Here is a 24059-nt window from a genome sequence, read left to right on the forward strand (position 1 = left end):
GTTCAACATGAAGACACTATCTCCCTACGACTTCAAGACATTATATCCCTCTTGGACATTTATCTATTGCCTCGGGAGGTTTTTAAATGTGGACGTACGACATTCCAAGCTGAAGCACGTACCTCTGACTCAGAGAGAACAGTACGAAATGGTGCCTCAGCACCTAATTTCATTCGAACTCCAATCGCACTACTCCCAAGGAGCCCTTCGCTCGAATGTCACGCCAAATGCAAGTGACCGTGACGCGACAGTCGCATTTGACGCTGTACTCAACCGAATTCCCTAAAGCCAATAGGATGTAGTAGATCAACCTTGAGTTGCCTGTCGTTGAATCGTACGGTTTGCATCACCTTAGAACTGGTGATGTTTTGAAACTGGTGATGTCACATTGTGGATTTCCGCGGCCTCCGACTATTAGCAACGGCCCTCCCTTTACATTGCCTTGCGAGATGATACTGGCACAAACAGGTCATTAGAATACTTCAATCGCGGCACCGAGTAATCCAGAAGAATCACCTTACAACCCTCCTTACACTAAGCCAAGCCAAAATTATCAGAGCATTGCTTATGCTGCATTACATTACCGACTCCTCATTCAATTCGAAGTCTCTGTACATCTACATCTACTCTTCGTGACAAGCACTACAACTTTAACTAACTCCTGGTGCAACTCTCGACAAATTATTTCTCAATAAACTCCCTGGTTAAGGACGCTGTTGTTTGGAACGGCTTACAAGGAAGTCTTGCGGTGCTCACCACTCGACAGACTCGACTATTGGGTCTGAATCTCGCCTCTTAACCATGCCTATTTATCGTGTGAGGAAAGGTCCGGCAATTGCTTCTGAACCACTGGGCCACGAGATCAATCTACGTGCTCGTTTTTCTGGCGAGATTCCTCATAACGTTGGTTTACCAATAGACCAATGCTCAAAATGTGGAGCATTTCGATGGTTGGCTGAGAGACGTGTAAAAGATAAGAACCTATTACATAGCACGTACGGAAACTGCTGCCAACATGGTGCAATCGAGTTGCCAATACGGTATTTTGCACAAGACGTGGGCCAGGATGTGCCTCCCTTCTATCATGCTCTTTTAACAAGTCTAAATCCTGGTAAGCTGTTCGGAGAACTTGGAGAAGCCACATCAATTAATGTTTCCTCCAGTTTGCGTACAGTTTTGATCCCTGATTAGAAAGTATAATAATGCCATGTCATTCACTTCCCTTGGAGCTAACATCGACCGATCTGTACAAGGACCGCGCGGCGTCTACACCTTTAGAATTTCAGGGCAATTATCTCACAGGATCGGGTCCCTCATGCCCCTACCGGGCAATCACCCTGGCTTCGCTCAAATATTTGTGTATGGTGGGGGCGGAGAAGCCGAAGTTCAAACACGAAACTCCCACTTCAACAACTCCCTCAATCCACAAATCTTACTGCTATTCCAGCAATTTATGGACCTTCACAACCCGTATACCAATGTTTTCCGCACAGCTGCCGCTATATGCAACGCCGGAGATACAAGACGCCTTCGGATCAATACTATAAGCGCAGCTGGTACGGATCATCGGCGTTACAATCTTCCAACGGCTAACGAAGTGGCTGCTATAATTGAAGGTGATGGAGAAATTGGAGCCCGTAGCAGGGATATCATCTTAGAGCACCAGACTGGGGAAAAGCAGCGGATATCCGAACTTCATACTGCCTACTTCGCTTTACGCTATCCTCTACTATTCCCTTATGGCTCACAAATGTGGCACGAAAACTTCCGCAACCCAACCGAAGAGCGTGAGTAATCTGTTGAGTGTAGTACCGCTAGGTTGAACTTAAGCTTACTGCCATGAACGCCATCAGGACCTGAAGGGATAGTTACCAACCTAGAATGGTTCGCTTATCTCCTGTTTCAACGTGCGAACTTCTCAATCATACTGGCAGCCGGACGTCTCTTCCAAGAATTTGCAGTCGACATGTACGTCTGCGTGGAACATTCAAGGCTGCAATTCATCAGATTTCACCAGAGGGAGCTTTGAGCAGAGCTTTACAGCGGCGCAGTCGAGGCTTTGGGTAATGAGATGGATGACGAGGTAGTTGGTCGACGAATCGTATTGCCTTCAACATTTATCGGTAGCCCAAGGCACATGCAGCAGCTGTATCAAGATGCGATGAGCTTGGTGGCCGAATTTGGCCACCCAAGCCTCTTTATCACCATGACTGCCAACCCCCAATGGCAAGAGATTACAGACGCTTTGCTGGTTGGTCAAACTGCCGAAGACCGTCCGGATTTAGTTGCACGAGTCTTCCATATGAAATTTCACTCATTACTCGAGGATGTAACCAAACAAGAACGGCTCGGCAAATGTGTCGCTTATGTTTACACTGTTGAATTCCAAAAGCGGGGGTTTCCCCATGTTCACTTAATCCTCTTTCTCGACCCAGCACACAAACCGACGAGACCGGAACATATAGACTGCTTGATTATGGCTCAACTTCCGGATCCCGAAACAGAGAATGATTTATATGAATTAGTTACTAAATTCATGTTACATGGCCCATGCGAACAATACAAATGCTGGACAGGTTCCGAGTGCCGGCTAGGCTACCCGCGTCCATTCTGCCAAGTTACTGAATTGGCTGAAGATGCTTATCCAACGTACAAAAGACCTGACAATGGAAGGCATTTCACCAAAGGTCATATTCGCTACGACAACCGGAACGTCGTCCCGTATAATCGTTTTTTGACTTTAAAATATGGCTGTCACATAAATGTAGAGGTAGCAGCTAGCATCAGAGCTATTAAATATCTGTTTAAATATATTCTCAAAGGCCATGATAGGACCATGGCGACAGTTGATGATCCAAACAACGATGAAATCTTGGCTTATGTAAATGCTCGATTCCTGTCGGCAACAGAAGGTGAAATTGTTCTTCACAACAAACTTTTTTCTGTACAGTGAAGAACTGACTCCTTTTATCCTGCAGCCATTTGGCGATTGCTAAAATTTGAATTATCTGGCAGGTACCCTGCAATTCAACGTTTGAGTCTACACCTGGAAGGACAACAGACAATTTACTTCTTAGATGAAGCCGGTCTACGCCAAGCCATCACCACCGGGAGGGCCGAGCGGACTACCCTAACGGAGTATTTTCGACTCTGCAGAGAAAACGCACCGCTTCGAGGTTCGAACCAGACAATCCGTTCTCTAAGGTATCAAGAGGTTCCGAGATTTTTTACATGGAACGAGAGGACCAAGCGTTTACAACCCCGACGCAACAGCCTTATGTCAATTGGGCGGGTATACTTCGCCAACATCAAACGAGGCGAGGTTTATTACCTACGCTTACTATTGTCTCACATCCGCGGCCCACAATCTTTCAATGATTTACGCACGATTGACGGTTTGCAACTCAATAGTTTTCGCGAGGCGGCAAGCAGATTAGGACTCCTGTTAGATGATCGACACTACCATGAATCTCTGACCGAAGCCGCCACTTGGAAGACCGGGAAACAATTACGACATATGCTTGCAATCATTTTAATTCATAGCTCTCCAGCAGAGCCTCGCCGTTTATGGGCGGATCACATTCATGATCTAACTGATGATTGTGCATACGCTATTAGACGTCTTAATCCCCGAGCCCGACCAACTGAACTGAAAATACAGAACTATGGTCTGTATCTATTAGAAAAAGTACTGATTGCGATGGATACCAACTTAGCAAATGTTGATATGCAGGATGTAAACCAACAATTATTGAATGAATTGGGACTACCAGACAACAGCCAGACAACTCGAACTAATGCGGTCACACCGGAAGAAAGTGCTACGAAATACACCGCGATGTTGCGAGTTATGACCCATGAACAGACAGCCGTTGTATTCAACGTTTGCGAAGCTATAGTCAACAATACACCATACTTAGCATTTTTAGACGGTCCGGGTGGCACGGGAAAGACCTTTGTATTGAACTGTATCCTTCATTTTTGCAATGCCAACCAGATCCCCTTCGAAGCAGTCTCCGCTGCTGGCATTGCATCATTATTACTCTTAAATGGGCGCACGGCACACAATGCCTTCAAGATTCCTATTCCAGTGCATGACGATTCATCATGCGGAATAGAGTTACATGACGGTGGGCATAAGGTCATATCCACTCGATTTATTGTATGGGACGAGGTTGCGATGCAACACAAGTATGCCATTGAATCTGTTGACCGTACTATTCGGGATCTGACTGGCGTCGATTTACCGTTTGGAGGGAAAATAGTACTATTTGCAGGGGATTTCCGCCAAACATTACCAATTGTTCGGAGAGGAAACTTAATGCAACAGGCGCAAGCAACCCTGAAAGCATCTTACCTCTGGGATTCAATACATCGATTTGCACTGACAACAAATATTTGACTCGGCGGATTAAGTAATAATCCCGACCCAGCAAACTTAAATTTTGCAAGATGGTTGTTGGACCTTGGGTCTGGAAAACTCCAGACTACTCACACAGCCAGGACTCAATTGCGATACTGCAACATTTCGATTATAAGGCCACCCGCTATGTGTGACCCACAATTACTCCACACCGATTATGGAAGCGTGCGCGACATGATTTTACACAAGAAATGGCCCGATTTGACCGAATTTTACTCCAACCGATGTATTATAACTCCATTAAACGTCACGGTAAATTATATGAACGATTCTATAATGGCGTCTTTGCCAGACCAAGAGTACACCTCGAAGTCAATTGATATCATGGACGAGGCATACATCGATCCAATTCCAGCGGATGTATTGAACACTTTTAATTTCCCTGGATTCCCGCATCATAGGATCAAGCTTAAAGTTGGTGCAGCCGTCATGGTGCTACGAAATTTGAGCTTGACCAATGGGCTTTGCAATGGAACACGGCTCTTAGTCACGGACTACCAACCGCATGCATTGCAATGCCGAATCTTAACTGGAGACTTGAAAGGGACCGTTATCAGTTTGCCAAAAATAAAATTGAAGCATGAGGGGAACGAAGACTGTCCAATCCCATTTACGCGTTATCAATTTCCAGTGATGCCAGCGTTTTGCATGACTATCAATAAGAGCCAAGGACAGAGCCTTGAACGAGTGACGGTGTTGTTACCCAAGCCGGTCTTTTCCCATGGCCAACTGTACGTGGCATTATCGCGATGCACAAATGCAGCTAATGTTAGTGTTTGTGTTACATCAGAATTGGATGAGCCCGCTACAGACAACATTGTTTTTCACCCTGTACTGAATGTTTAGGATCTTGGCAGTAAAAACAACCATTAAAGTGAGTGCCCAGTTACAATCCTTGATTGAACGCGTATAAAAATCCTAATTAAATAGCACAGCCCGTGAATATGGCAGTACAATCCGTAGTGCCCCAGCCCGGTCTCAAAATAGATGAATTTATGTACATGGGCATTTGGGTCTGCTTTGAAGAATAGTATGTCCCATGATGAATAACGATTTTATCTCTTGAAGATCAATGGGGCAATTAGAAGCTCGAGACTCAAGTTCTTGATGTCAAAACTTATCACTTTACACTACACAACTAAATATAGAAGGAGCGCTATTATTCAAATCACTGATGTTAATTTTTTACACTATCACACTGGCGCGCTTCACTTAGTTATCGACCATATGTTTCTTGGTATCGGTACATGATTGCCTTCCTATTTGGTTTTATATGTGTTGGCATTCGAGAATATTTGTAAATCCATCTGCCTATTTCTCCCAAAGCTTCATGCCCGTAGGTGATAATTCTAGATCTTTAGCTTGCCGGTAAGTAGTCATGTTGGATTCCTGAGAATCAGGCTTACAATTTGGAATACGTAGAATTTGTCCGTGCCAGTTTCTGAAGTCTGGAAACAAATAGCAAGGCCTGTATATCGAAGTACGTCTAACCCGAACACAGAGAAAGGAGTTTTCTGGGTTCGCAAGTTTGTGCCTCTACCATTCACACAAGATTAGTACGCACCTCAAAAGCAAAACCATACTCTGTATAAAATTTACTACATAGCTGCAAATGACGATCTATATGACCATACTACAATATCATCGCGTGAAGCAGACCTTGATCTTCCAATAGTCACACTGGAGTACCAACCATCTTTGCAAAGATTATCGAGCACATTAAGTTAGAGTACGACGTCTATACTCAGCAAACTCTAAGCCTTAGACACCCATTCAAAAAAATAAGATAACTCAACAGTCTAGATTCGGCAAATATTTTATTTCCCGAAGTCAAAGTATCACAACAAGAAATGCCATTGTCTTCTAACCTGCCAGTCGAAATCATAGAGAAAATTATAAGCTGCTTACTTGGCCATTCCGAATTCATACCTAATAATCCACCGAATGGCGGGGATAAGCGTTTTCTGACTCCAGCATCCATTAAAAGGCTGCTTGCTATGCGACTAATCTCAAAATCATGGGCAGCTGTTATACCGAAATATCCGTATACATCATTGTTTTTAAGAACTCCTTCTGTTAACTACTGCTATGTTATGAAGATGTGGCAAAGTGATATGATTGGATCAGATATCAGCCACCTCTGTCGGCTTTCTTTCGGACAACTAATGTACATTTCCAGTATTTATCCTGATCTCCAGGATTCCTTAGCGGAGCAATCTATCTGACCAATGGGACTTGAACATCGACGCCGCGATCCTAATTGGGTAATCATGCAGGACCTGGCAAATATTAACTGACAGTATTTGTTTGTAAAACAGGATCCTGCGGATGAATTTCAAATTGCAAAAGTAGATGACGCTCGGAAGTAGATATTATACAACGGCAATAGAAGTCATTGCCATGTTTTTCTCCCTTGGTACTCGTGTCCATCAAAATAAATGTTTATGTTAAGGGTCACTATATTAATACAAGTCACCGTAATAAATTTTAACGTATCCTAAATGACCAGAATGTGTCGAGTAAAACTTTGTGAAGGATTCCTGATATAATAAAAACCAATTAAATGCAATAACCGACATAGTATGTTTATTATTGCTTTTTTGTCCAATGCATCGGTGGAAACGATTAGAATGTCCCTGTATATTGTCAAAGGCTGGCGAATTTGCCTGCTAAAATGATTTCATAGCATGTTGTAGTGAAGAAAAGCAATTTTCGGGATTAGGTATGCCCGAGATCACGTGGTCAATATATCAACACTGAACACACATTGCAATTTTGATTCGTGCCGAGTTAGCTTATAATTTTCGATTCCCACATCATTCGTATCTTTTTCAATATGTGTTTAGCTAAGAATAACTGTTCCACATAAGTTAGTAGAAGGCTTTTAAGCGTTAGCTGTATTTGTATCCATTTTACCTATCGGACATGTTGAAGAGCAGTTACTCGAGAAAAACAAAGTGCTACAAATCATTTGATGCAATCTGAAATTGATTTTTGTGAACGCTAAGTCTTTGTCATCGTATAATCTGCTACATCACTGAAAAGCCTAAAAACAATCTTATCTTATCAGCCTCGAGTTCCTCGTTAAAAATCGACAATTGTGAGCACATTTTTCGCAAAGAAGTACCTCTTCAAAACCTTTACTCTCTTGCCGCGACATAACCAATATGCCTCCGACAACTTCACTTCCAATAGAAATAATTCAATTAATCATATTCCATTTCTGTGATAAGGCGGCATATATACAAGATGACGAATACAACAGTGCTGAGGTCAAATTTTTAACTCAAGTATCCGTTGTGAGTCTACTAAAATTGGGGTTGCTAGGGCGCTCTTGGGCCAATACCATCCAGAGTATTGTATACAATTCGCTGCAATTAGAGTTTCCCTACGTACGTAGTCATCCAATCAAGAGGTGGACAGAATGTTCAGTAGTCTCAAGCTTCACGAATCTTCGTTACTTGGCTCTTAATCAGGTTATGCATCAAGCCAATACTGGCCCTGTGTCCTTCTATGATCGCATCCAAGATCCACGGCTCAAGGAACTTGATGTAGAGTACCAACACTTCGAAACAAAATCTATCTTTATTCGTGACACGGCCAGCATTGTCAAATTGTGCAGCTTAAATTTGACCCATCTTAAAATCATGTTCACTTCGTCAGTTGGTTTTCCGAACGAATTCGTACTCGCCATCAGAAGTGTCAAAAACTTAAAAACTCTGTTAATTGAGGGCGACAAATCTCACAACACCAAAAACGACTCAGACTCTTTGATTGCAGTATTAAACAACGCTGAAACACTCGAGTCTCTGTCACTGAACTTCAGTACTTTGAACTCTTTAAACGTAAATCGTGGTGCTCTACCGAACTTGAAGCATCTTTGGGTAGCGTGTCACCCAAAAAATCGAGAGGCCACTACTAATTTTTGTCAAATCAAGCGAAGGTCAATCAGAATACTAGAATTTATGCCGCCTTATTATGTAGAGAATTCCAAAGCTATGATTCTCGCCCTTAGATATTCATTAGAAGCGCTGTTCATTGACCGATTTCCAGATCACATTCCTCCCGATCTACGCATGTCCGCTCTACCAAAGCTCCAATTGGTAAGAAATACTTACATGGATGGAATACTTAATTATCCGGGTTGGTGTGAATGGACTTTATTTGAAAACGTGGAAATATTCATTACGTCTTACAATAGAAATAGTTATTTTTGGGCCAAGATATTGAAGGAGGACAAGCAATTTCATCTGCCACCTAAGTTAAAACACTTTGTTTTTATAATTGAAGAAGGAGGGACATTTGAGGATGATGGATTATTTCCAATCCTCAAAGATCAAGATATTGAATGTCACTTTAGGAACAAAATGGATTGTTACGACATATTGGTAAGTAATGTGTAACGCTCTTGAGAATTGCACAAACAGCCAAGGCTTGACTGACTTTTCGCTTTTCAACAGGAGTTAATTGATAAGCTTGGGAGTAAAGGTCCCGATAGAGAAGGAGCAAAACATGCAATTGAAGATAGTCTCAAAGATGAATACGTGGTCTGATAGTCACGGCTCTTGCTGTGGAAAAGTGTGAGTGTTGATTGTTTCAAATCCGACAGTATGACAATGCTGAGTCTGTGGATTCCCAATGTAGGCCGAAGGATGGAGCTGTAGAAGGAAGATCCATATTTGTATAGAATTAGTTAATTCGAAGAAATTGAGAGTATTGGAATATTGAAGCACGGCGGTGATGAAAAAGAAGGTTGGGATTTATGAATTGTGAGTGAGTTAATGTTCAGCCGAGACATTTGGGTTATAGTTCGGCAAGTTGTAGAGCACGGCAGCAAAGCACCACATCCAGTACGGTAACTTTCGTTACAGTTAGTGTTGGATAGGTGAGATCCGCGTACCGAGTTTGACACTTCCGTTCTCATAATAATACTTTCACCTCTGAAATTTCGAAAATCATGTATCGCGTTTTGTATAAGTGTCTTAGCCTGATTTGACTTAGTAGGTTACTCCACAAATTTGTGTTCTTGGTCTTTATTAATTATATTTGGTTTTGCTACTGCCCATCACACTTGTAATTCTACTTTATCTATTCGGCGTTATTGACACAACCGCAAAGTATGGCACTTGGCTTTTTCTATTGCGCCGACGCGCTTGAGCCTTAGGGGGTTATACAACTTTGGCTTGCAAAGTGCAATAATGGTGTACTTAAACTTTTGCAGACGAAGCTCCCGACGTGGGACTTCTCCCGCAACAATGCCTTGCTTTGCAGGCTCTAAGATACAACGGAAAGGAGAACGGAAAGGAAAACTCCCACTTTGAGAATGGCAATCTTCGCCGAGTGGCTTCATTATTTGCAACTTCGGTAGAGTCGATGGTTTGACGTGAGTGATACCGCGGCTCCACAATGTTTGAGTGCCGTTGCCTCTTGAGCTAATTGAGGGTGAGACCCAAATCATTTGATTTACGCGACTGCAACACCTAATTACTCGGGGAACTGGAGCACTATTAGGTCCAGAACGTATGGCATAAGGTGAAAGCGAAGGTAACTCACAGTTGATCTCGTTCTTGCACCCGTTATTACTTACAAAAATGAATCCAGCTTCGACCATCCCAATCGAAATAGTGACCTTGATCATAAAATATTGCGCCGAAAAAGCCTTTCATATGGGTATTAACGATTCCAACAGCGCCGATAATCCATTTCTACACCGAACATCCGTTAAGGAGTTGCTCAGCTTGCGTGTACTTGGAAAATCTTGGGCTGCAGCCATCCCACCAGTCGTATATCAGGCCTTGCGTTTACAATCACCTTGGGCGCAGGCTTACATAAGCGGTATGTGGAGTAAAGGTGTAATTATGTCAAGTTTGTCCCATCACCACCTTCGACGACTAGCTTTGGACCGCGTCATGTACCTACCAAGCCTCGGATCAGAAAGTTTCTACGAAGGCACCATGGATCATCTGTTTAAGAAACTTGAATCAGAATATGAACACTATAATACTAAGTCGATGTCCATGAATGATGCTACGAAACTCATCCTTCTGTGTAGCTCGAGCTTGACTGACCTAAAAATTGGATTCACTGGCACTGTTGGTTTCTCAGACGACTTAGTCCTCGCAATTCAAGCTATCAGCAGTTTGAAATCTTTCTCTATCGAAGGTGACGAACGACATAACATCATGAACAATGCCGACTCCTTGATTGAAATACTGAACCATACCGATCTACTAGAATCACTATCACTGAAATTTAGTACGTTGGGTTCATTGGCAGTCAGGGACGGAGCCTTGCCTCAATTGGTGCATTTCTGGGTGGCATTGCATTGCGAGAATCTCAACGCAATCAACGACTTTTGTCAAGCGCCTGGAAGACGAATTAAACTATTAGAATTTAGTCCAACAAGCTATGTGGGGGATTCAGAGGCAATGATCAGAGCAATGAGGAGTACACTTGAGGGGCTATTTATTGATAGAATGCCTGACCGATTACCAGATGAGCTCCGTTTTATGCGATTCCCGAAGCTTCGAATCTTCAGGAATGTGCACATCAGCCCTTCCTTTCATCAACCAGCATGGTTTGGCTGGCCTTTTTTCGAGGCGGTCAACATTTTCATTACCTCTTATGATAAGGGTAATACCTACTGGAGGAAATTACTAGAAGAGTTCGGGGATTTGAGAATGCCTTTGAATTTAAAACGTTTTATCTTCGTAACTGGGAAAGGGAAAGTAATAAAAGATGAAAGGTTAATAGAGTTGTTCAGGCACCATGGAATTATATGCACTTTTGAAAGCGAACTGGGGCACATTCAGGTATTGGTGAGTGATTTGTCCATGCCCACCCGGGAACGAAGAGTGTGCTACTGACACACATGTCCTTTACTTTGTTAGGAATCGGTTAAATACCTTAAGGGCAGTGAGAGATCCGAGTGCGAAGACAGCAGTTAATGCACAAAGCGGAGCCATTGAAGATGCATACGTGAGATTGTGAGTTGATAAAATGATTTTAGCTAGCTAATCGGTGGCAACAATATCCGCGTACTGATGAAACCGCCTGTCATCATAATGTGGAAATACAGTGCATGTTTTCGTAGATAAAGTTAGGGTAATATTGATCAAGAGGAAGCTTATGGCACTGCTGTCGAGCATAGATACATGCGACGAGGAAGTTAATTTTTTGGTCTATGCAGCGGGCCGTAGATTATGCGTTCTTGGCGCAAGCTGACGGTAACTTCAAGTAATAGTGTCATTTTCGTTTTTTCTTGTGCTTAGTTTTGAAGTACTTAAAATCATCTCTATTCCTCTTACTATGCAAATGTGTCGTATGAAATAAATTCCATTGTTTATTGTACTACTCAAAACAAATTGCCGTTCGCCCAGTATGGAAAAATAAGAGAAATATGTGTTTTGGTCGCCTAAGTCACAACTTTTTGAGCAATAAAACGTAGACTGCACACTCTGCTGTATAATGTAAAATGAGAAATGGACTCATCGTGTCAAAGCCTAACTAGAAGAGTTTCATTAACTTTCGCGGAGTAACATAGTATGCTGCCCACACTTGCAATGTCTACTCGTAAATGGCTACCTATTCAGCAAGTTTTGGCGAAGGCACCCCTATTGCCGTTGCTGAAATGATCAGGCAATTAGAATTCAACGTAAATCTTTGTTACGCTCTCCCAACAAGCGTATCGAAGCATACTATAAAATCTACAGCATACAAACTTATAGTAGATATAGAGGAAAGTACAGTTAGTAGTATTCCTGGAAAAGATACCACGTCGAATATATAAAGCACCGTCAGAACTTTGGGTAGCAAGATATCTTAAAGGCAACACCGAAATTTCATACTACCATGGTGTATACTTTGAATATGCTGAGTCTGTAGGAGCGAGAGTTTTGAGTACGGACGGATCATTTCAGGACATGGTTTTACGCTTCCGAGCATAATCCGATGTCCGGAATAAGCGAGGAATACACAAGGAATTCTTATGAACGTATGTAGATATTTAAGGTGAAGTGCACTTACCGTGGATCCCAGGTATCACTTATGGCTTCGTCTGAGTGAATGTTATCACATATACTCAACTTTAGTGGATTGATTACCTGCCAGATTACTTTTGCGTTCTACAGAGATCAAATCATAAGGCATAATGTCTACGTCAAACAAGCTTCCAATAGAAATAGTAGAATGTATCATTAGTCAACTTTATCAAACGATGCCTTGCATTGCGGGAGTTGCTTCGAACAGCGCGGACAAATCATTCCTAGAGCATACATCGATCATCGACCTACTTAAGCTACGTCTTGTTAACAAAGTTTGGGCAATGGCAGTTCAACCTGTCATTTATCGCTCTTTGTTTTTGAGAACTCCTTGGGTAGAGGGGTATTTCATGAAAATGTGGCAGACCAGTTACGGTTTTTCCCCCTTCTCGAACTTACGTCGCCTTTATTTATATCAGCTCATTTTTCGACATCCTGGTATCGAAGGACAAGCTCTTTGGGATCTATCGGAAGACTGCAGCCGACAACATGAATATGGATGTGTTGTTCGTGGATCGAGTTGGATTCCTATGCACGATGCAAGTGACATTATTATTTTATGTGGTAGAAATTTGGAGGAGCTCAAGTTTAACTTCGCCGGTTCGGTTGGATTTTCAGATTCTTTAGTAATCGCTATGAAGCAAATCAAAAAGTTGACGACTTTAATCATTGAAGGGACAAACGTTCGATACATTGGAAATAACCATCAATCGTTGATTGCTGTCTTAAATAATGCAACCAAACTAGAATTATTATCTCTCAGACTACTAGATTTAGAATCATTGGAAGTAGATGCTGGCGCCCTACCAAATCTCATCCATCTCTGGGTAACCGCTCACCCGTACAATCTTCCAGCCATAAACAGCTTTTGTAATTCAGAAGGTAGAGCAATTCGACTTCTGGAATTTTCACCGTCATTCTATCGGCGTGAAGCCCCGGAAATGATTTTAGCGTCGAAGAACACTCTGGAGGGGCTCTTTGTCAATACGATCCCGCATCTCATTCCTGAAGGGTTGCGATTCACATCTTTCCCAAAGTTACGGTTAATACGTACTGGGACATTTGCGCGGAGTGAACCACCAGCTTGGTTAAAATGGCCATTCTTCCGCAATATAGAAATTTTGGTCATCAACTACCGCGGGACGAAGAGTCATTGGCATATAGAGTTGGAACAAATCGGTGGATTTGCTTCTCGGAATAAGCTCAATTTAAAACACATGGTTTTTACAACACCATCCAGAAAGGATCACTCGGATCCCAGGCTCGAAAAATTCTTTCAAGACTGCGGTATTCAATGTCATTTCGAGCATAGGTTGGATCACACTGGATTGCTGGTAAGTCATACCGCCAAATATGTTGTACTATTGGCAAAGCCTAACTAAAGCTTGACATCAAACGCAAACAGAACTTATTAGATAGGTTAGGGAGCGGTGTGCACAAAGTGGAGCAACTGTCTTGAATGTAAGTCGCTGTGAAAAACTCTAGGTATTTGACTGCCAACCTTAGTAAATTAATAGCTTTGAATGTCAACGACACCAGGACTTATCAAGTATTCAGGGGGAACGGTGTAGAACTTATAACCCAACAAGGGTTATACAGAGCTGGAAGAGGATAATCTACTAATAAAATGACTAGTAGAAGTTGTCTAAGGACTGCTCTTCTAAAACAACACAATCAGAAAGAGCTCTGTTGTATTGAGTACTGATAAGGCACCAGAGAAATATAACTTCACACGTAATTTTAACTTCAAAAGCACACTTTGTATTACTATCAACACTGCTATAGTGTTATTCCCAATTGATAACTAAAGAAATAAGCAATATCTGATTGATATTATTCCCAATAAGTCTTTATGACTATAAAACTAAAGTAAATTTCTCTTTATAGCTGTAATAAAGGGCGTATTTAAGTGACCAGGTACTATTAAAATAAGTTTTTTGATGATAAACAAAATAATAATGGCGTAAATGATAAAGAAAAAAAGGGTAACAACAGTCCCAAAACCCTCTCAAAGTATATATAACAATGTACTAGAACTTTTACAATGGTCAACAGCCTCAAAACCAATCAAATCCGCCCAAAATTCCCTAAAAACCCTATGATGACGCAATGTAATGGTTTTGTTACTAATAAATGATGTAATTTTCACAGCTAAAAGTGATCAATGACGCAATAATATGATGTACAGCACTTCTTATGATGAATACAGGTGATTTTTTCCTTGTAAACTAGCTGAAAACCAATTTTTGAGATTACAAATTTTTTCAGATGTGCTCCAATTTTTGATTACTAAAGTGCATCTTGTAGCCCACGTGTTACTGATCATTTCTGACACCTACATGACCTACTTCTGATGAGTGATGAGTAAGATATTGAGTTGTGAAGTTAAGGTTTTTAGTGTTACATATGACTTGTGACTGTAAATTCGAGATTCACACCAATTCTTTATTTGCCTTATAACTTTTTACACACACCTCCGTTACTAATGATTTAAAGTTTGTACATTATGTAATCCACTCTTCTGCGTTGAATGAGCCATCTACCAACCTATTCTGACGTCATTTGACATATGTAATTAGCTGAAAACCTCTATTTTCCACGAATTTCACCCATTTTCTTCACTTTTCACAGCTACTACTATCTTTTTCTTGCTCATGTAATATGACATCATCATCTATAGCCTTAAAAATCCCGGAAAATCCTCTTGGCAACCTTAAATTCCATCACTACCACTATTACACAACCAAACTACACGTGTACCTCTTGTTTACCAACTTCGAAAAAGTGCTTTTTTCCTAATAACTTCTGTTTCTACTTATCAACCTTGAAGATTAAAATTGTCATAGTATCATATAATGTTGTTCTTTCATATTCTAACCTCATAATACCCATAACTTTATTTTTACTAACCTAAAAACCATTTTCCAACCTTTATACCTATAATTTCGAATTTTTCTTATGTTTTTCTTTCTTTCTTTTTGTAATAAATTTGTAAGTAAACTATAATGATCTTAATATATAATGTGAAATAAAATGATGTAATGTTGACCTAATGACCAATACATAAGCCTACAAGAGCTTCAATTGATCAAAAACCTCCATTTCGAATTTTCTTTCCTGCTGAATCCTGCTAATAAACTGGTAAACTGGTAATTGTGAATTTTTTAATTGATCCCATAAATTGATCACCACAACGGCGACAATAGTGGAGATCTAGAAGGTACCAAAACTGAGATACTAAAACTGAGGATTAAGCAGTCACATCAGTTCAATGTAAATTTCTACTCTAACGCCTCTCCCTCAATGCTGCTGTGTTAGAAATATAGATAAGTGTATAAAAGCGGGTTGTAGTGAATTCATGTGTGTTATTCAAGTACCGAGATAGGGCGTGCACGGATGTAAAGTTGTCAAAGTATTTGTCACACGGGGGTTACAGTTGTTCACGTACTGCAGCCGCACTTTGTCAATTGTATGTATCTTACATGCAACTCTGTACTGTCAAGTAACCAGAGCCGAAGGTGGTTTATATGAGTGCGGCGACCGCCGCCGAGATTGGCTAGTCCAAGCTGATAGTATGGAAATACATCTGTATGATGACTTTGGACCAGGCTTTACAAACCAATCGCATCCCAAGGAATTTGCCGGATCTAGAACGTGCCAGGTGATATGATGGAGCGCCGCCCCACTTGTTGCCTCGAAAGACGTAACAATCCAGAACGTGCATCATAATATCAAGCGGAAGCCCCCCGTATTGTATCATTTGAGATTGAAGGGTAATTTTTGGAATCTTTTCTATTTATCGGAAGGGTTGCTGGAGTCCAGAGTGCGATTTAGAGAATTGTTAAAGATGTTGAAGTATTTGCATGTTTTCTTCATTTTGCCAAACTACTTAAACCTCTGCACTCGCTGAACTTTGAGCATTCCACGTGACACCCCACGCCGTGTCGCCCGCGTCGCGTCAAACTTGACTTTTTACACAATGGGTGAACACGAGACTTCTGTCTCCGCTCAATCACTACAAGACATTGAGCTTTTACATAGGGGCGTATCCGAAAGAACTTGAAATAGACGCGCTCTAGTTTTGCCTTTGTTGGCTTTCTCTTCTAGTACAGTAGCTATCCAGAAAACTCGTGGTCATCTTTCAGCCATTCATGATCAAAATCTGCCAATTCAACAGAGAGTCTTTTCCATCAGTTTTCCCATCAGTTGTGGTCTATTTGGACTCTTCACAATTGTTGAAACCTATCCCTTTGGACAGCAATCCAAAATACGGATGGACGGCAATTGACGCTGGTCAGCTCTGCTCACAAAAAGGCTTTGAGTATTGACGTTCAGAGCGGCAACTGACTCTTACTTACATCATGGAGAAGACAATATTCGGACCAACAGGACCTTCTGAGTTGTATCAAAATTTCCACTTCAAGTAAACCGTGTTTGAACTATAATATCCGGGTGTCGAGTCCTCCAATGTCGCTGAGGAGAAGAAGCCTCAGGCTTGGGTAGATTCAAAGGGCTGCGAAATATATCAATCATAGACACCTTGTAGTTCCACGGATAGGCTATTATGATGCCGCTTGGCTCAAAATTGATTTTGTTTTTGAGTTTCTAGGTACATATATTCATTCTCTTTGTTACATCCAGATTACACCACGGGTTCGTAGTTAGATCTTTGGTTCTATGATCTTTTGGTCCAGTTGTGATGACATAGGCTTTTGAAATTTTGTGCATAAGTGTGAATAGATGCTCAAGCTATAAAACGTGGTCTCGGCATAGAAATTCATACACAATGTGATTCTTCCTGAATCTCATCTGTAAGGTCGAGGATCACTTGACCTTCACTGGGAGGTGACTCACAGGCCGAAGCCTAGACTGATCTATAACCGAGGTGTATTTCACTAGAATAGTAGTCTAGACCACAACAAAAGGTCAGAGAAGAAGCCAGAGATCGAGAGTGGAGAAGAGAAACCTCCGAGAGGGAGACCATACCTAGACCACAACAAAAGGTCAGAGAAGAAGCCAGAGATCGAGAGTGGAGAAGAGAAACCTCAGAGAGGAAAGAAGGAAGGGAGGAGAGGGATGGACAACATATATACCCTCTCTATACAGATACTAAAGATATGCTACAACTGAGTAATCTCCTTCCTTACACCCTCCCCTCCTAAAAAACAACCCACTCCCTAAAAATCATATAAAAGTTAAATAATCCAATTGGAAAAATGAAAAAATATCCCTCCATCACAGAGTCACAGAGTCTATGGAAAAGGTAATATGGGACAACAGAGAGTAGAAAGAATATCAAGAACCAAGAAAAGGAGACTTGAACAAAGACCAAATAGAAGACATTGAAGAAGAATTTAAGTTGTTGAAATTGAAATCCCATTTTCAAGTTGAAAGATCAATGTGCCATCAAAGGAATATAGCAGGACATCTTGATCAAAAGGACTTTTGTTACAATCCTTACCGAGGTAAAATCCTTGATCATCTGTTTCCAGTATGCATAGATCAGGATGACGCTTAACAAGTATATCAGATAGTTCTTGAATTTGAGATTGTGTTGGCGGAGGCGGATAATTGTCAGATCCCGGTCCATATGCAGGTGCAGGTGGTGTCAGGTCAAAATTAAGGGTATCAGGTACTTCTGTCTCTAGAATGATTGCTTTGGTCTTTTTCTTTTTCTTCTTCTTGATTGGAACACAAGTAGGATCACACACAGCAGAATGAGCAACACTAGAGGTGAGAATTGTTTGATCTGTAGGAGTAGGTTGATTTGTCTTTGTGAGAGATTTGTTTGAGTTGGGGTCAATAACAGAATTTGATATTGTAGTTGAGTTCGATGGGTGAGCATTGAGGTCCAATTTGGTGGAATCAGGCCGAGCGAGTGTTGTAATACAACTGTTTGGGTCAGGATCAATATCTGAAGATTTTGATGACAGAGACAAGCTGATCCGATTAGACAGAGACTCAGAAGGAGGAGACTTGATAGACTGATAACAGCTGGGTCCGACTTGATTATCTGACATTGATTCTGGAAGCGAGCTCATTGGGTCTGAGTGTAATTCAGAAGAAAGCAGTTTGATTGGGTGATCATACACCACGAACCCTGTTTTCGTTGAAAAACCGGTGCCAGGGGGTTTTAAATTTGACCCGCTGACAACTCGATGGTGCGCTGGCGGATTATCGGACTATGATCCGTTTTCTGCGCGGTGAATTGGGTAACGGTCGTACGACCAGTGTCCCAGCAGTTAATCAACCGCTATTCGAAACACCGCGTAAAATACCATGAACATCACATCCGAGCTTCCTGTGGTTGATCGATTATCGGATGCCTAACTCGTCTTCACCGGTTGAAGAATCAAAAGCCTTCAAAGACTTTGGACCAAGTTGAAAATTTAATCAAAAATTTAATCAAAAATTTAATTTAAAATTTAATTTAAAATTCCACCAACTGATCTCAAAACGATGTCACACTTTTAATGACATAATTCATTCTCATCATCATGATTCGCCATCATCATCATTCAATCTATTCAAAATCTAACCATCGAGACCATTAACAACATTCCATCAAGTCCTACAATTCAACCTTATAGTCATCTTCATCAACAATCATTTAATCCAGATTTACCTCAAGCAATCATTATTCCCCTGATCTCCTCACCCTCTAGCTTACATCCTTCATGGCATGAATCCGAGACTGGTTTAATCATTCTATCAGATTCACTCGTCTAGATAAACAAACAAGTCTTTGAGTCAATCGATCCAGTCTTTTTAGGATCTTTTGTTCAACTTATTCTCACAAATCTATCTTATCATTTGATCTGATTTGCCTCAATAATTTTTACTCAATGATTGACATTCTATGGGAAGGTCAGTGTTATTTTGTTCATCTCTCTGTTTACATGGCAAGTGTTACTGATATTATTAGTCATTGATCATACCTGCTGCTATTGATGCACATCGATTTTGCGAGTCTACTCAATCAGATACAGCTATCTTCAGTCGATTGTGCCCTGCCATCAAGGGCAAAAGAAGATCTGCTTCGATCATGTTGGAACAATTTCAAAGTTGGGAGTTGATACTTCAAAAACACCTGACGAGTTGAGTGAAGAAGAACATTCAAAGTTTGTTTGACTTGATATCAACCCTGAGAAGATCATTCGGTAAGTCCTCATAAGTTGAGCTTGAGATCGATCTGGGACTGACTATCATGTCTTCATGTCCACCAGGTATTATGTCTTTATACAAATGATTGAATCTTCAGGCAACCCATACTCGGTCAAGAACCCCCACAGCAGGGTTGAGAGCTCGATACAGGCTATGAAATTGCAGTAGCAAGCGAGTCTCTGGCTGTACTTGCCCTCAGTGACGATCTCGCTGAAATATAGTTTCATTTCCTCGTCTTTGTCATTCTTAGTTTTGAGCTGTTTGTTTCAATCATTTTCATATCTTATTTTCTATCTTATCGACATTTCATTTTTGTATTCTTAATCTTTGTCAGTCCAGTAAATGAGTTGTTCTGAATGTAGCAATCAACTTGGATTGAATCCTCTGTTTGCTTTGCACTTTTATGAATCAGTGAGTATGAATTGAGACATCGACATGATTTGATAAAATGATCCTATTGTCTCTTTCTTAGCAAGCATGGTTGGAGGCTTCAACCAGTTTGGAACTAGTGATAAACAGTGTAGTTACCAGTTTTAAAAAACCCGTTTACAACACGGTAAGACGGCCACGTGTTTTCAACGGTGGTCACCACTAATAAGGAAACCGGTCCTCAACCGGGGGTCACCGCCCGATGAGGACCGGTTACTGGGGGTTCGTGGTGTAGCTGGCTGCGGCTTGATCACTTGATTTTGCTGGTTCGGAGTTGATCACGTCTGTTTGTAGATGGTCCGGTGAACGCAACAAGGCTTCAATCATCGCGCGAACCTCACTCAACTCCTGTCTTAACTCTGCCTGACTTTCTCGGGTCTGATCGAGCTCCCTCAACTCTTGTCTCAACGCTACACAACTTTCTTGGGTCGGATCAAGCTGAGATTGAGGCTTGTTTGTAGATTTCATTTGAGTGTCTACAATTGAGTCGTTCGCCAATTCTCCCTCAGTATGTATAGGAGTCTCTAGTGAGTGTTTAGCAGTGTTCCCTGAGGGTTCCAGATCGGACAACATGGGTAGTTTATGATAAAATTGATGTTTGGCCGGGCTAGCAAGGTCTAAGAAAGGGAATCGAGGAGAATGAACGCTCCTTGAGCGAGTTCGTCTATCCAGCTCTGGGAATGGTGGTACAGAATGAGGCCGACTTGGAGGAGAATAACTTGACCAATCAGATGACATTGAACACAACACAGGTTCGGCGATGGTACTTGGCAATGGAGACATCACCACAGGTCGAGTGAAAAAAACTGGCAAGGGCGGCATTGAACTAGGTCGAGTGTCATAGGGGACTTCGGGAGGAGTTTTGCTGGGCTCAAAAGGTGTGTTGCAGTGCTGGAGAGGGAAGCTGTGGTATCTTGCTGACTTTGTAGAGTTTTCAGTACGCCGACGCCAGTTCTGCGATCGAATTGAGGGCTTTCTCCGACAGGCATTAGGTGTAAGCGAAGTTCCAAAGCCATGAGAATGCAGATGCGGTGCAAAGTTCGAGACAAGAAGATTCAGATGATGGGCCAGTGCCGAAACCTGATGTATCGCACTGATGATGTGAGGTGACAGATTCAAAATTGGATAAGAAATAGGCAAGCTTGGATGCCCATATGGGTGTGAATATGAATGTGTCATCTTTTCAAGGTAAAACCGAGGCTGGTTATGAGTGTTCTATTGGCACGACCATTGCTATAAGAGAATTCCCAAAAGGAGGCTGTGTTCCATTGAATTAAAACTGTGTAAAATGATATCTGGGAGTTTGACTTAAAACACCGTTGGCAGTGAGTGTGATCTGGAAGTTGAACTTGAAACGCCGCAAGAGGCAAGTGAACAGTGTGCTGAATCTCTGGATGGATAATTGAAAACTCTTAAAACACCATTAATGGTGAGTCTGATTTGAACTTGAAACACCGTGTAAGGCGAGTGAACAGTCTGCTGAGTCTCTGGTCTGGCTGAATAGCTGAAAAAATCGAATTTGTTGATCACTGGATTTGAGAGTTGGTTTGAAGTCGGTATAGATCAAAAAAGTGTAAGGTCGAGGATCACTCGACCTTCACTGGGAGGTGACTCACAGGCCGAAGCCTAGACTGATCTATAACCGAGGTGTATTTCACTAGAATAGTAGTCTAGACCACAACAAAAGGTCAGAGAAGAAGCCAGAGATCGAGAGTGGAGAAGAGAAACCTCCGAGAGGGAGACCATACCTAGACCACAACAAAAGGTCAGAGAAGAAGCCAGAGATCGAGAGTGGAGAAGAGAAACCTCAGAGAGGAAAGAAGGAAGGGAGGAGAGGGATGGACAACATATATACCCTCTCTATACAGATACTAAAGATATGCTACAACTGAGTAATCTCCTTCCTTACATCATCACGCTGCACCCTGCTACACCGCCTTGAATGATCAGATAATTACATTGCCTACATATCTTCTCCGACCTGTTACATAAACGCCATCGATGCAGAGAGAAAAATAGCGATCCAGATGGAGATGTTTAGGATTCATTACATTTTCTCAAACTGAAGATAGCTCCTAGTTTGAGTTTGGACTCTGGAGTTTTGTCTTTGTGTCCCAACTTGGCCATAAGAAAGAAAGGAAGAATTTTGATCGGTTGATTCGTTCTGCAAATCTATAACTTGAGTCTTGGTGCCAAGATAAAATTGAGTACTTAAAAACGTGACTCTTAACTCTGATTGGCTGTTGTTTGATCTAAAAATTACAAAGACCAAGTTATTTCCTGTAAGTGAGAGAAAATATAGTAGCTTACATCTTATCCAAACATTGTGAGCTTGTGTTCACTTATCGGCTTTACCAAACTCATCTACTTTTTCGTCTGTCAATCAGGGACAATAGCGTTTAATTCCTTATATTCATGATGTTGGCTCGTCAATTTTTGTTGGGGATTGTTTCCTTCGGTAAGTTCTATCGTGCAATTCTCCAAGGTGTTGAAAATCCATCTAATCCCTCAATTTCTCCAGTTTGTTTTGTCAAAAGCGATCCAGAAAACAGCAAGAACTTGCCACCAACGCACGAACTCAATAAGAATTTCACAATCAATTATCAAGAAGTTTTTCAAAGTAGTTCTCTGACTTGTGTTAAAACAGTAGAAGTAGTGAAGAATAATTCAAAGAAAGGTGATCAGGTTGCTGTTTATGCATCTATTGAGACGTTTCATAGTACTGTTAAGATTATCGAAGAAACAGTTCAACATGAAGATTTTGATCACAAATCAGCTGTGAGCGTTTTGTTTCCTCTTTTCATTCTTGATTTGATTGCCCAAAGTCTGATTGTTCATTTTTTAGACTATATATTCTGAACATGTGGCAGAAGTGGTGGTCTCTTATAGTAAAGTGGTGACTGCTTTAGTTGAACACCCTTCAATCGAAAAAGGATGTCATGGTAAGTTAATCTTGTTCTGTGATGCTTAATTAAAATTTAGGAGCTCAAGAGATTCAGGTTGATGACAACTTTTCTGAACTCGATATAATCTTCTAGGTAAACTTAAAGAAGTGAATATTTCAGTTCAAAAAATTATAAACGCATATACTCAAGTAGGCGTATGCGTTAAAAAAGTAGTAGAAAAGAAAGGTGGTGTAGACACCATTACACTTTCTTCTTTGAATTTAGAATTGAATTTTATGGATTTGGAAGTTGAAAATGAAGATGCAGAATTTGAAGAGGACCCAAATGAAAAGAAACATTTGAAAGGAACTCATACTCATCAAGATAAAGCAGGGGACAAAGAATGATTCCTTTTTATTTCCTTCTGGGACTCGAGGTCTTTCTTCTTTGTGATTATCTTTGAACTTTTTCTTCTTGGAATATGGAGGTTTTTGTTTTTTTGTTAAACTCATCACACCATAAGAGATTGTATATCTATTTGTACTCTCAATGAATTACTCAACCTCGCTCTATCACTATTTTCTGTTTTGTAACACACAGATTTGTTTTGTACAAACAGAGCGGGTTCAGTATTCATTACCTCTCTTGATATACTAGACTGAATAGTTTTCACTGAGTCTGGGACTCCGCTTTTCCTTGACATAATATAGAGGTTTGTTAAGTTTCATGAAGGGATCACAATTGTTGATGATTGGGAGGTTTGTGACTTGTCTACCAGGTTTTCATACCACATAGATTTGCAGTCTTGCACTGTCTGATGACTATCAGTGTTTTTTTGAGTGCTTTTGATATCACATATCTCACTGACACGCTATGTCAAACTACTGTAAAACAACTAAAATATTACAACTTCTTGTGAGACATCTACTACCAAGCCTTTGCAAGAGAAACTGAGCGAGAACGAAAGAAGACACACCCAGCTAAAATATGCCTAGCTGAGTTGATATTAACTTTAATCTTTTCCTCACTAATTTGTCTTCTAAAAACTTGTCATTGTTTTGTATACTTCTTGCAGTAAATCAAAAAATGCGCCGGTGTTTCTGTTGCAGAAAAAACATT

General features: G+C 41.0%; 7 protein-coding genes across 7 annotated transcripts; 5 read left to right on the forward strand and 2 right to left on the reverse strand.

Annotated features, from left to right (window-relative positions):
- Positions 1 to 7590: 7590 nt before the first annotated feature.
- MELLADRAFT_101954 (uncharacterized protein) lies at positions 7591 to 8976 on the forward strand (the record flags this gene model as incomplete). Its single annotated transcript, XM_007404359.1, has 3 exons — positions 7591 to 7722; positions 8362 to 8811; positions 8884 to 8976. 3 exons carry the CDS (start codon positions 7591 to 7593, stop codon positions 8974 to 8976), a joined length of 675 nt encoding a protein of 224 aa, XP_007404421.1.
- A 1038-nt stretch (positions 8977 to 10014) lies between these two features.
- MELLADRAFT_101955 (uncharacterized protein) lies at positions 10015 to 11755 on the forward strand (the record flags this gene model as incomplete). Its single annotated transcript, XM_007404360.1, has 3 exons — positions 10015 to 11168; positions 11314 to 11409; positions 11695 to 11755. 3 exons carry the CDS (start codon positions 10015 to 10017, stop codon positions 11753 to 11755), a joined length of 1311 nt encoding a protein of 436 aa, XP_007404422.1.
- An 817-nt stretch (positions 11756 to 12572) lies between these two features.
- On the forward strand, positions 12573 to 13968 carry MELLADRAFT_59219 (uncharacterized protein; the record flags this gene model as incomplete). The annotated part of the gene is made up of 3 exons (XM_007404361.1): positions 12573 to 13796; positions 13882 to 13923; positions 13948 to 13968. 3 exons carry the CDS (start codon positions 12573 to 12575, stop codon positions 13966 to 13968), a joined length of 1287 nt encoding a protein of 428 aa, XP_007404423.1.
- A 3848-nt stretch (positions 13969 to 17816) lies between these two features.
- Positions 17817 to 18503, reverse strand: MELLADRAFT_89246 (uncharacterized protein; the record flags this gene model as incomplete). Its single annotated transcript, XM_007404574.1, has 1 exon — positions 17817 to 18503. One exon carries the CDS (start codon positions 18501 to 18503, stop codon positions 17817 to 17819), a length of 687 nt encoding a protein of 228 aa, XP_007404636.1.
- Positions 18504 to 18646: 143 nt separating this feature from the next.
- MELLADRAFT_89247 (uncharacterized protein) lies at positions 18647 to 19847 on the forward strand (the record flags this gene model as incomplete). The annotated part of the gene is made up of 4 exons (XM_007404362.1): positions 18647 to 18703; positions 19388 to 19509; positions 19612 to 19622; positions 19765 to 19847. The coding sequence occupies 4 exons, from the start codon at positions 18647 to 18649 to the stop codon at positions 19845 to 19847; spliced, it is 273 nt and encodes a 90-aa protein (XP_007404424.1).
- A 140-nt stretch (positions 19848 to 19987) lies between these two features.
- On the reverse strand, positions 19988 to 21987 carry MELLADRAFT_54732 (uncharacterized protein; the record flags this gene model as incomplete). Its single annotated transcript, XM_007404573.1, has 1 exon — positions 19988 to 21987. The coding sequence occupies one exon, from the start codon at positions 21232 to 21234 to the stop codon at positions 20269 to 20271; it is 966 nt and encodes a 321-aa protein (XP_007404635.1).
- A 486-nt stretch (positions 21988 to 22473) lies between these two features.
- On the forward strand, positions 22474 to 23347 carry MELLADRAFT_101957 (uncharacterized protein; the record flags this gene model as incomplete). The annotated part of the gene is made up of 4 exons (XM_007404363.1): positions 22474 to 22513; positions 22577 to 22833; positions 22901 to 22997; positions 23094 to 23347. The coding sequence occupies 4 exons, from the start codon at positions 22474 to 22476 to the stop codon at positions 23345 to 23347; spliced, it is 648 nt and encodes a 215-aa protein (XP_007404425.1).
- Positions 23348 to 24059: the final 712 nt, after the last annotated feature.

Source organism: Melampsora larici-populina, assembly GCF_000204055.1.
Source record: "Melampsora larici-populina 98AG31 unplaced genomic scaffold MELLAscaffold_2, whole genome shotgun sequence".
Lineage (NCBI taxonomy): Eukaryota > Fungi > Basidiomycota > Pucciniomycetes > Pucciniales > Melampsoraceae > Melampsora > Melampsora laricis-populina.